This window comes from Dryobates pubescens, chromosome 38 (genome assembly GCF_014839835.1).
Source record: "Dryobates pubescens isolate bDryPub1 chromosome 38, bDryPub1.pri, whole genome shotgun sequence".
In the NCBI taxonomy this organism is placed as follows: Eukaryota; Metazoa; Chordata; class Aves; order Piciformes; family Picidae; genus Dryobates; species Dryobates pubescens.
The window spans coordinates 4441122-4457516 of NC_071649.1; the positions used below are offsets into that span (position 1 = coordinate 4441122).

A 16395-nucleotide genomic window follows, 5' to 3' on the forward strand; every position below is an offset into this window, starting at 1 on the left:
GACAATGGTAGATTATGGATTGAGGGATACAGTCAGTTAGTCAACTTTTTATATGAAAAATTAGTAAGAGATAATAACTTCATTTGGACAGGGGAAGACGAGGAGAAATTTGAAACAATTAAAAAGGCTTTGACTACCGCTCCAGTTTTGAACCTCCCTTCCCTGAATATGTGTATCAGATCTGAATGTGCTGGTCCAGCACACGTTGGGCGCCAATAAAAAAAGGAATAGTAGTGGTTTGAAAGGAAAGGCTCTGCTTTCCCTCCCCCACTGAGAAAGAGACCACGGCTGAACCCAGTCGGAGAAATGAGAGTATATTTTACAAGGAAACAGATTCTATGTAACACAACAAATACAGGTATTTTACAATATATACAGGAATATACAGCAAATGAATTCAACCAGAAACCAGACCCCCCACAGAGGGGGCTTCCCCATGTGCCCTCTTCACCCCCCTACCTCCCTTCTCCCCCAAAGAGGTAGAAGACGAGAAGAAAAGGGAGTTAGCACAGCAGACAGAGGCCTATGCACAGGGAGTTAGTTCTTATCTTAGTTGGCCAGAATCCCAGAAGCAGATCCAGCCGAAAGGCACAGCGAAGGAAGGAAGACTGAGAGAAAGTTCCCAGCTCCCCTGGGTCCAATCTCACCTCCCCCCTATACTTGGCCAATGAAATTCCTTTAGAATACCAAAATATTTTTATAAACATTTAGCCAGTGTGCCCGTTTCTTAAAGGCACAGTGTCAAACGGCCACAATATGCCATTCCAACTCTTTGTTAACGTGGAGGGAGGGGTGGCTTATGGAGTTCTGACTCAAGAATGGGGAGGGTCACATAAACCAGCAGCATACTTATCTAAGTTACTAGATCTCGTAAGCTGAGGTTGGCCAGCATGCATTCAAGCAGTGGCAGCCACAGCACTAATGGTGGAAGAAAGTAGAAAACTAACGCTAGGAGGAAAATTGGAAGTATTTACTCCCTAGTCAGTAAGAAATACACTGAACCAAAAAGCAGAAAAATGTCTGACTGATGTTGACTTGCTGGAGCGTGTCCAGAAAAGGGCAACAAGGTTGGTGAGGGGCTTGGAGCACAAGCCCTATGAGGAGAGATTGAGGGAGCTGGGGTTGCTTAGTCTGGAGAAGAGGAGACTCAGGGGTGACCTTATTGCTCTCTACAACTACCTGAAGGGGGGTTGTAGTGAGGCGGAGGTTGGTCTCTTCTCCCAGGCAACCAGTACCAGAACAAGAGGACACAGTCTCAGGCTGCGTCAGGGGAGGTTTAGGCTGGAGGTTAGGAGGAAGTTTTACACAGAGAGAGTGATTGCCCACTGGAATGGGCTGCCTGAGGAGGTGGTGGGGTCGCCGTCGCTGGGGGTGTTCAGGGCGAGGCTTGACAGGATGCTTGGTTGTATGGTTTAGTTGATTAGGTGGTGTCGGATGATAGGTTGGACATGGTGATCTCGAAGGTCTCTTCCAACCTGGTTAATTCTATTCTATTCTATTCTATTCTATTCTATTCTATTCTATTCTATTCTAATCTCCATTAGCCAAAGCCTAAATCCAGCTCAATTTTTGTACGGGGAGCCTACTGAAGCTTTAGTACATGACTGTCTGGAGGTTATCCAATACCAGACAAAAATAAGGGAAGATTTATTTGAACAGGAATTACAAGAAGGGGAGAAATACTTTGTGGATGGGTCCTCACGGTGCGTAAATGGGAAGCGCTTGTCAGAATATGCAGTGGTTGATGGGCTAAGACTGGAAACGATTGAAAAAGGGCAATTACCCTCTCATTGGTCAGCTCAAACCTGTGAATTGTATGCACTGAATCGGGCTTTGCACCTTTTAATGAATAAAGTGAGAACCATTTATACAGACTCTAAGGATGCTTTTGGAATAGTTCATATGTTTGGAAAAATTTGGGAAGAAAGGGGTACGTTAAATTCAAAAGGGGAAAATTTGATTCATGAAGCCCTAATCAGGGAGGTCTTAGAGGCATTGAAACTACCAGAAGAAATAGTGGTGGTTCATGTAAAAGGACATCAGAAGGGAACTTCATTAATCATTAGAGGAAACAGCTGACAGTGAAGCTAAGCAAGTAGCAGAAGAAGGAAAGGAAAGGGTTCTCCATGTAAAGGTAACAGCATCAGGTGAACAGGTGGAATCACCAGTATTCACTCCTACAGAGGAACAGGCACTTCAAAAGATAGGGGGAAGGAAAGATGATAAAGGGGTCTGGGAATTGGAGGATGGGAGACAACTGATTTCAAAAGCCTTAGCCCAAAAAATCCTCGAGCGATTACACCTTAACACCCACCGGGGGCCACGGGCTCTGTGTGATCATTTCCTACAGGATTATGGCTGTATTGGAGCTTACGAGATAGCTAGGCAGGTAACTAGTAAATACCTAGTATGTTAAAAAGTAAACAAGAGAGTCATGAGACAGGTTCCATCTGGGGGACGTACCATATCCTTATGCCCATTCCAAGCTATTCAAGTAGATTTTACTGAACTACCTCAGATTAACAGATGGAAATACCTCCTAGTTCTAGTGGATCACTTGACACATTGGGTTGAATCTGTGCCGGTCTCCAGAGCAACCGCCAGTGTAGTAACTAAAGTGATACTGGAAGACGTAGTTCCCAGATATGGGTTGGTAAACCGGATAGATTCTGATCGAGGCACTCATCTTACATCAAAGGTGGTCCAACAATTAATGGACAGTTTGGGCATACATTGGGAACTTCATACCCCCTGGCACCCACAGTGCTCAGGGAGAGTAGAAAGAATGAACTAAACAGAGAAACAAACCCTCACCAAATTAATGATTGAAACCCAGAGTACATGAGTTAAGTGCCTACGCTTGGCCCTGCTCCGGCTCAGGACACAGCCGAGATCTGATGTTGGTGTATCACCCTATGAAATGATGTTTGGGTTACCTTTTCTATAAGGTGGGAGGGAAATGGCTAATTAGAAATTATGTGATGGCAATTGGGAGAACATTACAACGTTTATGGGCTCAAGGGATGTTATCTCAGTCAGTTCCTTTAGATTTCCAAATCCACGGATTTAAACCAGGAGACTGGGTTATGATAAAAATGTGGAAAGAACAAACACACCTCAATGGGAAGGTCCCTTTCAGGTCTTGTTTACCACAGAGACTGCAGTACGGACAGCCGACAGAGGATGTACACAACACAACAAGAGTTAAAGGACTTGTGGATCCACCCACCAAATGGACTGTGGTACCCCAAATGGAGGACCTAAGGATGGTCATCAGATGAGTTCCAGGATTAGAGCAGGAGTCCCAGCCTGAAAACACAAAACCTCCCTGGACAAGGGGACATAATCCAAGCAGCGTATTGGTGGGGACTGAAGGAGGCAAGACCGGGTAGTATAGACGACGGTGATTGGAATCAATACGGCTGACCAATATGATCGAGTATTGTCCCTTTATTGTTCCAGTACTGCAGGCCTATGGCGCAGGCCTATGGTGTGAGTATAGCACAGCAAAGTAAAGCATGAAAGAAGGGATAGGAAAGGCAGAGGTGCCTAGCAAGGGAACTTCTACAACTTACATAAACTCGGAGTGCCTTGCTGGCATGGACTCATTGGTTCCCTATGAGTGACCACACATCACACTGTTATAGATTATTGGTCCAACTACTCATGACACACGAGGTTTGTTGATGCAGGTGCATGTCCTGTTGTCCCAAGATAACTTGCTGTGTTTATAGTTACCAGTGTCTTGTTTTAGTTACATGCTGCAAGACAGCACTGTTTGGTACACTGGTAGCTGGCTCTGCACTTATGCTGAGCATGGCCTACCACCATGTCAGGCTCTAGGCCTGCACTGCCAGATTGCTCACACTGCTCGTCGCTGGCATTGCCACAGGGTAGACCTCTGTAATTGCCATGAAGAAGATCTAGAACCATGGCTGTGGGCAGCAACCCCATAAGCCGTGTGAGTGGAATTGCAAGTCAAACTGGACTCCTAATTCCCAGGATTAACCACTTAGAGGGAGAACCCAGACCTTGGTGTATATACCATACCCACTCACTGTGTATGGTACCTAGTAAAGTAAAAGATGAAATATTCTCAGGCAAGGAGCATCAGTTGTTAACCCACTCCTTTTACCGGGAAGTTCAAATTGGAGTATTTTTTTCCTTGTTACAGAATTGTTGCCAAGTTAGGTTATTATGGCTCAAGCCAAATGTGTTAGAAAGAAGGGGAGGGATTGTGAGCAGACAAGCTCTTGCAAACTGCAGCAAATGCAAAACTACTTGCTTGTTTTTCTCCCAGTTATGCCAATTGGCCTACAAAAATGTCAGCTCCACCCACATACCTTGGCAGAGGCCTTATATTATGACAGCTAAAACAATGCTATTGCTGCTTAAAGCAGTGTATTCAGCTTTTTAGAATAGCATCCTCCTGATATTGGTATCTTCACAGGAGAACACAGGTTAGGCATTACTTATTTTAAAAGCCTATCTCAAAACACCCCCAACTCTACTGGCCACTTTGCTAGATAATCTTGTTTAGTCCAGTGTCAATATTTAAGACAGAGGTTTCTGTCAAAATGGAGAACATACAGACTGGTAAATATGTAATAAGTGAGATTTCAGAAACAATCCAAATTTAATGTTTTTCACTAAAAGGTCAGAAATAGTTTTTCTATTATTAACCAAGTAAGTTTGTGCAGATTTGTTAATTGGACCTTGCACTGCTGCAGATGTGGTTTGCAGCTTGTGTCACTGCAGAGCCTTAGACATCCCTCTCTCTGCTGGGAGAGGAACAGAAATGATGAGGCTTCCTTAGACTTTCTGTGCTACTCCATGATCCTGAGCACATTTCTTGTTGCTGCTTGCAAGGTTAATAGTACAGGTTCCAGTGAGGAAGAAGACTCGTGCACAGAAGGCAGCGCATACTCGTGTATTTGTGTCCAGGCTTGTTCTAGAAAAGGCTTGAACTGAGTTTAACTTGAACATTAATGGGATATAATAGAAATGGTGGCTAGTTTTATGGTTTTGGATAGTTCTAAAATCATTAAACATAAATAATCAGACCATAAATACATTTGTTTATCCTTGCCAGACTTCTTATTGGCAATTTGCACTGTCCTATGATACAAAGTGACAGCCCATGACACCTTTCTTGGAGGATAAAGTAGCTAGTTAATAGATTAGATCAGCATCAGGCCTGTGTGCAAAATGGTAACAATGAAAAAAGTTCACTCGGAAGTTTCTGGACAAAACAAACCAAAGAGGTTGCTAATAATTTGAGAAGAGCTGGTTCAAAATTATGGGGGGGTCGGGGGGGGGGGGGGGGGGAAACCTTTTTATTTTTTTTTCTGGAGAATTTGTTGATGTTTTGCAAAGAGCTCCAAGTAGTATTGAAATTTTACTGCCTTTTCTGTTCCTCTGCTTGAAGAAATTTTTGTATGTTACTTTACTGCTCTGTTGGAAAATTATCTTGCAACCCTGAGGTAGATATATTAGTTTTATATGATTTAGCCTATCCAGCTGCAAAATGAGCATAGTGAATCAAAGGTGTTGGTTCAGCTGGTTTAAAAATTGTTGGGTTCCACTCAAAGCCAATATCCATAAAGCTTCCCTAACACTTTCTGGCTTTGTTCATTCTCAAGGAAATCACACACTCGTACACCTTTCAGTGCTCTTTGGGAAGGATGGAGCTCTATTTTGTAAATGAACAAGTTTTCAAGGTTATTAAAAGTTTCAGTTGAACAGTATGGGGTTTGTGCTATCTGATTATTCATGAAACTTACTGAAACAGAAAATAGAGCACTTTCTACCATTTATCATTACTCTATACACCATTCAGAAACAGTTTATACATGGTTGTCCACCCCTGAATGTGCAAAATGGATGCAATGACCCAGTAACGCATCTGGGGAGCTGGCTCCACTAAAAGGCTTTGCACATAGCCACTGTAAGAGAAAACCACTTCTGGACACAATTATCCTGGTGCTGCATGAAGTCTCAGCAGTCAAATGGTGCTCCTTAAACAGGAATATAGAATAAAGAATAAACCAGGTTGGAAGAGACCTTCAAGATGATCGCATCCAACCCATCGTCCAACACCACCTAATCAACTAAACTATGAAACCAAGCACCCTATCCTCCTGAACACCTCCAATGATGGTGACTCCACCACCAGGCAGCACATTCCAATGGGCAATCACTCTCTCTGTGTAGAATTTCTTCCTAACATCCAGTCTGAACCTCCCCTGGTGCAGCTTGAGACTGTGTCCTCTTGTTGTGGTGCCGGTTGCCTGGGAGAAGAGACCAACCCCCACCTGGATACAACCTCCCTTCAGGTAGTTGTAGACAGCAATAAGGTCTCCTCTGAGCCTCCTCTTCTCCAGGCTAAGCAACCCCAGCTCCCTCAGCCTCTCTTCATAGGGCTTGTGTTCCAAACCCCTCACCAGCTTTGTTGCCCTGCTCTGGATATGTTCCAGCAAGTCAACATCTTTATTAAACTGAGGGGCCCAGAACTGGACACAGTACTCGAGGTGTGGCCTAACCAGTGCAGTGTACAGGGGCAGAATGACCTCCCTGCTCCTGCTGGCCACACTGTTCCTGATGCAGGCCAGGATGCCATTGGCCCTCCTGGCTGCCTGGGCACACTGCAGGCTCATGTTCAGCCTACCATCAACCAGCACGCCCAGGTCCCTCTCTACTTGGCCGCTCTCCAGCCACTCTGACCCCAGCCTGTAGCTCTGCATGGGGTTGTTGTGGCCAGTGTGCAGAACCCGGCACTTGGATGTGTTAAATCTCATACTGTTGGACTCTGCCCATCTGCCCAGCCTGTCGAGGTCCCTCTGCAGAGCCTCTCTACCCTCCAGCAGATCAACTCCTGCCCCCAGCTTGGTGTCATCAGCAAATTTACTGATGATGGACTCGATGCCCTCATCCAGATCATCAATAAAGATGTTAAAGAGCATGGGGCCCAGTACTGATCCCTGGGGCACACCACTGGTGCCTGGCTGCCAGCTGGCTGTGGCACCATTCACCACCACTCTCTGGGCTCAGCCCTCCAGCCAGTTCCTAACCCAAAGCAGTGTGCTCCCATCCAAGCCATGGGCTGACAGCTTGGCCAGGAGTTTGCTGTGGGGGACGGTGTCAAAGGCCTTGCTGAATTCCAGGTCGATGACATCCACAGCCTGCCCCACATCCACCAGACGGGTCACCTGATCATAGAAGGAGATCAGGTTGGTCAGGCAGGACCTGCCCTTCCTAAACCCATGCTGGCTGGGCCTGATCCCTTGGCCATCCTGTAAGTGCTGTGTGATTGCACTCAAGATGACCTGTTCCATAATCTTGCCTGGCACTGAGGTCAGGCTGACAGATGGTCAATATTGAGGCTCTTTAGACCTCCACAGAGGCTCCAACGGTTAATATAGAGGCTCCATAGACCTCTCTAGAGGCTCCAACCGTCACTATAGAAGCACCATAGACCTCTCTAGAGACTCCAGCAGTCAATATAGTGGTTCCTCAGGCCTCCGTAGAGGCTCCCACGGTCAATATAGAGGCTCCATAGACCTCTCTAGAGGCTCCAACTGTCAATATAGAGGCTCCACAGACCTCTCTGGAGGCTCCCACGGTCACTATAGAGGCTCCATAGACCTCTCTAGAGGCTCCAACAGTCAATATAGTGGTTCCTCAGGCCTCCATAGAGGCTCCCATGCTCAATATTGAGGCTCCACAGACCACTCTTGAGGCTCCAACGGTCAATATAGAGGCTCCAAAGACCTCTCTAGAGGCTCCAATTGTGACTATAGAGGCTCCATAGACCTCTCTAGAGGCTCCAACAGTCAATACAGTGGTTCCTCAGGCCTCCATAGAGGCTCCCACGGTCAATATTGAGGCTCCATAGAACTCTCTTGAGGCTACAACAGTCAATAAAGCGGCTCCATAGACCTCTCTAGAGCCTCCAACGGTCACTATAGAGGCTCCACAGAACAGATGGAGATTAGGGATCATCAGGTTGAGTGCCTATGGGTGAGAATTAGAGGGAAGGCTAACAGGGCTGACATCCTGGTTGGAGTCTGTTATAGACCACCCAACCAGGAAGAAAAAGTTGATGAAGCATTTTTTAGGCAACTAAAGGCTGTCTCAAGATCGCCTGACCTTGTTCTCATGGGCGACTTCAACCTGCCTGACATCTGCTGGGAACTCAACACAGCAGAGAGGAGGCAGTCTAGGAGGTTCTTGGAATGCATGGAGGACAGCTTCTTATCGCAGGTGCTGAGTGAGCCTACCAGGGGTAAGGCTATGCTTGACCTCCTCTTCACCAACAGGGCAGGGCTGGTGGGGGTGTGGTGGTCAGAGGGTGTTTAGGGGCCAGCGACCACGAGATAATTGAATTTTCAGTATTTGGTCAAGTTAAGAGGGCAGCACACGCCGGGGCACAACTGCAGTGCCGAGCAATACACACGCGGGGGCAGCACTGAGTGCCCACGGGGCAGCACACGCCGGGGCACAACTGCAGTGCCGAGCAATACACACGTGGGGGCAGCACTGAGACACAACAGGGCAGCACACGCTGGGGCACAACTGCAGTGCCGAGCAATACACACGCGGGGGCAGCACTGAGACACCACGAGGCAGCACACGCTGGGGCACAACTGCAGTGCCGAGCAATACACACGTGGGGGCAGCACTGAGACACAACAGGGCAGCACACGCTGGGGCACAACTGCAGTGCCGAGCAATACACACGCGGGGGCAGCACTGAGACACCACGAGGCAGCACATGCTGGGGCACAACTGCAGTGCCGACCAATACACACGCGGGGGCAGCACTGAGCGCCCACGGGACAGTACACGCTGGGGCACAACTGCAGTGCCGACCAATATACACGCGGGGGCAACACTGAGATACCACGGGGCAGCACACGCTGGGGCACAACTGCAGTGCCGAGCAATACACACGCGGGGGCAGCACTGAGCGCCCACGGGGCAGCACACGCTGGGGCACAACTGCAGTGCCCAGCAATACACACACGGCGGCAGCACTGAGACACAACAGGGCAGCACACGCCGGGGCACAACTGCAGTGCCGAGCAATACACACACGGGGGCAGCACTGAGACACAACAGGGCAGCACACGCTGGGGCACAACTGCAGTGCCGAGCAATACACACGCGGGGGCAGCACTGAGACACAACAGGGCAGCACACGCTGGGGCACAACTGCAGTGCCGAGCAATACACACGCGGGGGCAGCACTGAACGCCCACGGGGCAGCACACGCTGGGGCACAACTGCAGTGCCCAGCAATACACACGCGGGGGCAGCACTGAGACACCACGGGGTAGCACACGCTGGGGCACAACTGCAGTGCCGAGCAATACACACGCGGGGAACAGCACTGAGACACAACAGGGCAGCACACGCTGGGGCACAACTGCAGTGCCGAGCAATACACACGCGGGGGCAGCACTGAGACACAACAGGGCAGCACACGCTGGGGCACAACTGCAGTGCCGAGCAATACACACGCGGGGGCAGCACTGAGACACAACAGGGCAGCACACGCTGGGGCACAACTGCAGCGCCGAGCAATACACACGTGGGGGCAGCACTGAGACACAACAGGGCAGCACACGCTGGGGCACAACTGCAGCGCCGAGCAATACACACGTGGGGGCAGCACTGAGACACAACAGGGCAGCACACGCTGGGGCACAACTGCAGTGCCGAGCAATACACACGCGGGGAACAGCACTGAGACACAACAGGGCAGCACACGCTGGGGCACAACTGCAGTGCCGAGCAATACACACGCGAGGGCAGCACTGAGACACCACGAGGCAGCACACGCTGGGGCACAACTGCAGTGCCGAGCAATACACACGCGAGGGCAGCACTGAGACACAACAGGGCAGCACACGCTGGGGCACAACTGCAGTGCCGAGCAATACACACGCGGGGGCAGCACTGAGACACAACAGGGCAGCACACGCTGGGGCACAACTGCAGCGCCGAGCAATACACACGCGGGGGCAGCACTGAGCGCCCACGGGACAGTACACGCTGGGGCACAACTGCAGTGCCGAGCAATACACACGCGGGGGCAACACTGAGACACCACGAGGCAGCACACGCTGGGGCACAACTGCAGTGCCGAGCAATACACACGCGGGGGCAGCACTGAGACACCACGAGGCAGCACACGCTGGGGCACAACTGCAGTGCCGAGCAATACACACGCGGGGGCAGCACTGAGCGCCCACGGGGCAGCACACGCTGGGGCACAACTGCAGTGCCGAGCAATACACACGCGGGGGCAGCACTGAGACACCACGGGGCAGCACACGCTGGGGCACAACTGCAGTGCCGAGCAATACACACGCGGGGGCAGCACTGAGACACCACGGGGCAGCACACGCTGGGGCACAACTGCAGTGCTGAGCAATACACACGCGGGGGCAGCACTGAGCGCCCACGGGACAGCACACGCTGGGGCACAACTGCAGTGCCGAGTAATACACACGTGGGGGCAGCACTGAGACACAACAGGGCAGCACACGCTGGGGCACAACTGCAGTGCCGAGCAATACACACGCGGGGGCAGCACTGAGCGCCCACGAGGCAGCACACGCTGGGGCACAACTGCAGCGCCGACCAATACACACGCGGGGGCAGCACTGAGCGCCCACGGGGCAGCACACGCTGGGGCACAACTGCAGCGCCGAGCAATACACATGCGGGGGCAGCACTGAGACACCACGGGGCAGCACACGCTGGGGCACAACTGCAGTGCCGAGCAATACACACGCGGGGGCAGCACTGAGACACAACAGGGCAGCACACGCTGGGGCACAACTGCAGTGCCGAGCAATACACACGCGGGGGCAGCACTGAGACACAACAGGGCAGCACACGCTGGGGCACAACTGCAGTGCCGAGCAATACACACGCGGGGGCAGCACTGAGACACAACAGGGCAGCACACGCTGGGGCACAACTGCAGTGCCGAGCAATACACACGCGGGGGCAGCACTGAGACACAACAGGGCAGCACACGCTGGGGCACAACTGCAGTGCCGAGCAATACACACGCGGGGGCAGCACTGAGCGCCCACGGGACAGCACACGCTGGGGCACAACTGCAGCGCTGAGCAATACACACGTGGGGGCAGCACTGAGGACCTCCCTGGCATGGGCTGTAGCTCAGTTTCACCCTGTTCAGATTTTTTTCCCGTTTAAATGAAGAAAACACAGCACACAAAGATGTAAAAGCCACTCTTCATTTGCACAGACACAGGCTCTGTTTGTATTGCAAGCCCCCAGGCTTTATTATTCTAAAAGCCTTTATAAAAGAGAGGAGCTACAGGGTGGGGGGGAGGGGGAATTCAAAGCATTTGTTACATATAAATTCATACAGTTCTTCAGGCTCTAGCTGAAAATGAAAGGGGTTTTTTTCCTCCATATTGCCTCACACCACTACTTACATGTGTAAATATTTTGTGATCCCCTCCAAGAATGTCAGCAATTTGAGGAATTTGCCCCCATCCCTCACTCACCTGCTCCCCTGCTGCACCATGCTCCTGCACCACGTGGCATAACCAGACCACCCAGAATCCCCCCACTCCTTTTGAGTCTCCTGTGCTGAGATACACGCTGTTCGGCGCAGTTGCAAACTGCGTGTTTCTGAGCCGGTTCAGGAAGGAGGTAGGCCAGAATTCCAAGCCTCATTTTCACTCCCTCCAGAAGGGAGAACAAATGGTAAAGGCAATTTGGTGCTAGGCTTTCCCCTTTAGGTTTTACCCCAACAATGTTTTGATTAGTTTCCAGCTTTCTCGGAAGCACGCCACTTGCAACTGCATGGAACAACACGCAGCTCAGCACAGGGAGGGGGAGTAGGCTGGAATTCAAATGCTCATCTTCACTCTCTGCAGAAGCCAGATCAAATGGAAAAAGCACTTCGGTGCTAGGCTTTTCCCGGGCACCTTGCTGTCCCCCAGCAGCCCCCAGGCCTTTCTCCATGGAGCTGCTTCACAGCAGGTCCCCTCTCATCCATCAAGATTCATGAGGTTGCTCTCCCCTGGCCCTGGTGGAACTCCATGAGGTTCTCCTTTGCCCAGCTCTGCAGCCTCTCCAGGCCACTCTGGATGGCAGCACAGCCCTGAGGGGTGGCAGCCACTGCTGCCAGCTTGGGCCCCAGTACCCAGCTGGCTGAGGCTCCCCTCTGCCCCTTCCCCCAGGCTGTTGCTGAAGACTTTGAACAAGGCTGAGGCCATTCTGACTCCTGGAGACCATCAGCCCTGGCAGCAGCTCCATCCAGAGGGCAAAAGCCCTGAGGGAACATCAGGGAGGAGGATCCAGGGGGAGGGCTGAGCCCCAGGCAAACACAGGGGAGGGCACAAAGCTGCTCCCAGCACCCACAGCTCCCAGCTCAGCCTGCACTGAGCCCTGGGGTGGTCTCCCCATCCCAGGATGGACATAGAGGGCTGGGGATCTCCTCTGCTGTCCCTGCACAGCCACCTGCCTGCAGGGCTCCTGCTCTGCCTGCTATGGCTCTGCGGTGAGTGGCTCTGGCAGGGGGCAGGGAGCAGCTGAGGAGGGGGGAAGGGGTTTAGGGGTCTCCAGGAGGGGTGGGGGCTGGGCTGGGAAAGCTTCCTTGGAGCCTGCAGGGTTGGGAAGGGAAGGAAGGATCTGGGGTGGGGGGAAAGGAGACCTCCTCAGCTGAGCAACTAATGAGGCTCCCCCAGCCCCCAGCCTGCTCCCCTTGCACAGAGAGGTTGGGAAAGGCTTGGAGCCTGCCCAGGCAGGGCCAGCCCGGCCCAGGAGCTGCTCTGTTTGCTTTGCCCTCCCCCCACGGGGCCAGCAAAGGACACAAAGTCCTCTTCTGCCTGGCCCAAACAGGAGCTCCATGCCCTTCAGGCACAGAAGCTTCCCAGGAGGTGACCCCCCAAGGTGCTCCTCAGGTTCCAGTCCCACCTCTGCCTGGCTTGGTTTGGGATCTCCTGCTCCAGGAGGTGATGGAACCTCTGCCCAGACTGCAGCCCTGGTGTCCCACACAGGCTTGGACACCCCAGCCTTGTGGCCATGGGGGTGGAAGATGTCTTATCTCCTTGCTTGATGGAACCTCTCTTATCTCCATGGCTTGATGGAACCTCTCTTGTCTCTCTTGCTGTGGTTTCCATTCACCAGGAACCATAGGAGGGGTTGGAAGGGACCCTGAGGACCCTCCAGCTCCAACACCCTGCCATGGGCAGGGACACCTCCCACCAGCCCAGGGTGCTCCAGGCCTCATCCAGCCTGGTCCTGGACACCTCCAGGGAGGGAACAGCTACAGTCTCACCCTGGGCAGCCTTTTCCAGTCCCTCCCCAGCCTCACAGAGAATTTCTTCCTTCCACCTGATCTTAGCCTCCCTCTTTCAGAAGGGATTCATCCACCCTTGTTCTACCACTCCCTGACCACAGCTCCTCCTCATCTGCCCTCTAGCTCCCTCTGAAAGGACACCAGAAGGTCTCCCTGGAGCCCCCAACCCTCCAGCCTGGCCTCCCTGCCCCTCCCAGCATGGCTGTGGCCTCTTCCAGCCCTGCCCCAACAGGTCCCTGCCAGAGCTGTGCTGAGGGCTCCAGAGCTGCCCCAGCACTGCAGGGGGGACCCACAGCTCCACGTGGGGGTCTCATGACTCCAGGTAGAGATCTCACAGCTCCAGGTGGGGCTCTCACAGCTTCCAGCTCCCTCAGCTGCTCCTCCCCAGCCCTGTTCTCCAGGCCCTTCCCCAGCTCTGTTGCCCTACTCTGGACCTGCTCCAGCTCCTCAATGTCCTTCTGGGGGTCAGGAGCCCAAACCTGAACCCAGCACTCAAGCTGTGCCCAGCCCAGGGGCACAATCCCTGCCCTGCTCCTGCTGCCCACACCATTGCTACTCCAGCCCAGGCTGCTGCTGCCCTCCTTGCCCACCTGGGCACTGCTGGCTCAGCTCCAGCTGCTGGCACCCAGCACCCCCAGGGCCTTGGCTGCTGGGCCCTTTCCAGCCCCTCTGCCCCCGGCCTGGAGCCTTCCTGGGGTTGTTGTGCCCCAAGGGCAGGACTCAGCCCTTGCCCTTGGTGAACCATGGCTCCAGCCTGGCCAGGTCCCTCTGCAGAGCCTCCAACCCTCCAGCAGCTCAGCTCCCACTCAGCTTGCTGCTCTCTGCAGACTCCCTGAGGGAGCCACAATGCCCTCATCCAGCTCAGTGACACAGGTGCTGAGCAGAGCTGGCCCCAGCCCTGAGCCCTGGGGGCCACCACTGATACCCTAACTCCAGCCCCCACCACTCCTTGGGCCCAGGAGGGACCAAGCAGCCTGCAAGGGTCCCTCCACCCCCCCAGGCAGGCAGGAAGGGGCTTGTGAGCTGCCCACCTGAGCCAGCCTGGAGCTGCCTGCCAGGTGCCACCTCCCAGCTGCTGCCTCTCCCAGCTTTCTCACCAGGTCCTTCCCATCCCTGCTGCCCCCTGCCAGCCTCCCAGTGCCACCTCAAACCCTTTTTTGGGGGGAGAGGAGGAGGAGGGCAACCTGAGCACACAACTCCTGCATCCTCTTCGTGCTTGCAGTTGTGCAGCCCCCAGCCCTTGTGTGGGCAGAGCCCGAAGCTGCTCTCCTGGCCCTTGCCCAGCCAGATGGGCTTCCCCTCAAGCCACCACAATGGGCAGGAGCTGCAACCTGCTGATGCCAGAGAGATTGTTGCCAAAGGGCTGCAGGGCCAGGAGCAGGGCCGATGGCTTCAGACTAGAGCAGAGCAGATGGAGGTTGGACGTGAGGAACAAGTTCTGCACCAGGAGGCTGCTGTTACTCTGCAGCAGGTTGCCCAGGGAGGTGGTTGAGGCTTTACCCCTGGAGATATTCAAGGTGAGGCTGGACAGGGCTGTGGGCAACCTGATCTGATGGAGGATGTCCCTGCTGAGTGCAGAGGGTTGGGCTGGATGAGCTCTGGAGGTCCCTTCCAACCCAACTCAACTCAACCCAACCCAACCCAACCCATTCTATGACTCTATGACTTGCAGAAGTCCCTGCAGGGCCTTGGAGTAGATGACCTTGACAGGTCCCTTCCAACCCATCTCAACCCAATCCAACCCAACTCAACCCAAATGAACCCAAACCCCCAACAGGGCTCTGGGCAACCTGCCCTAGTGGAGGATTTCCCTGCCGAGTGCTGAGGACTGGATGACCTTTGGAAGTCCCTTCTGGCCCACACTCTTCCCTGATTCTCTGATCCTGTGGTGGGATCTCTTTGTGCACTCCACAGAGCCCTCCAGCCAGCTCCCCACCACCGCCATCCCCGCTGGCAGCCCAGCAGAGCTGCGCTTGGCCAATGGCCCCAGTGGCTGCTCCGGCAGGGTGGAAGTGCTGCATGACCACCAGTGGGGAACCATCTGTGACGATGATTGGAGCTTCCCTGAGGCCATGGTGGTCTGCAGGCAGCTGGGCTGTGGGGAAGCCTTCTTGTCCTACGGAGGAGCTCACTTTGGCCAAGGCTCAGGCCCCATCTGGTTGGACAACATCCAGTGCAGAGGGGACGAAGCTGCCCTGTCCCAGTGCCCAGCCAGGCCTTGGGGGGTCCACAATTGTGACCATGGAGAAGACGCCAGCGTGGTCTGCACAGGTGAGGGCACAGCAGGCGGGCAGCAGAGGACGCTCTGCTCTGGGGCTCTGTGCTGGGATCCAAGGGCTGGGCAGCAGATGCCCGGATGGGAGCCTCTGAGTGCCCCTGGGAGGAGAGCTCCTCTGACCTCTCCTTGTGTCCCACGCCAGGGGAAGGCTCCACCATGGACAGTGCCCCCCAGGCGCCGCTGCAGCTGCGGCTGGAGGCCGGCCCCGGGCGGTGCGCGGGGCGCCTGGAGCTGCTGCGCTACCGGCAGTGGGGAACAGTCTGCGACCGCAGCTGGAGCCTGGCTGAGGCTACTGTGGTCTGCAGGCAGCTCGGCTGCGGCACAGCTCTGTCGGCCCCGGGCTCGGCAGCCTTCGGGCCAGGCTCTGGCCGCATCTGGTTGGATGATGTCAACTGCACAGGGAGGGAAGGGTCCCTGTCCCAGTGCCAGAGCACGGCCTGGAGAGCCAACAGCTGTGACCACCGAGGAGATGTTGGAGTAGTCTGCTCAGGTGAGAGGTTGAGGGCTGCAGGTTGAAGGCTGCAGGGGCAGCTCAGGGAGAGGTTGGAAGCCGCAGGGGCAGCTCAGGGGTGAGGTTGGGGGCTGCAGGGGCAGCTGAGTCATGCCCCAGGTAACCAGGGCTGAGTGTGGTGCTGAGGGTGTGGTGCTGAGGGGGGTGGTGTTGAGTGTGATGGTGCTGAGGGGGGTGGTGCTGAAGGGGGGCAGTGCTGAGGGGGTGGTGCTGAGAGGGGGGGGGCTGAGGGGGTGGTGCTGTGGAGTGTGGTGC

General features: G+C 53.9%; 1 protein-coding gene across 1 annotated transcript in view; it reads left to right on the forward strand.

Annotated features, from left to right (window-relative positions):
* The first annotated feature begins 15183 nt into the window (after window positions 1–15183).
* Window positions 15184–16395, forward strand: part of LOC104306945 (deleted in malignant brain tumors 1 protein) — a 29258-nt gene continuing 28046 nt past the window's right edge. Inside the window, exons 1-2 of the mRNA XM_054177092.1 lie at window positions 15184–15721; window positions 15772–16119. Coding sequence (XP_054033067.1) covers window positions 15184–15721; window positions 15772–16119 — 886 coding nt within the window. The remainder of the gene's footprint in view (window positions 15722–15771; window positions 16120–16395) is intronic.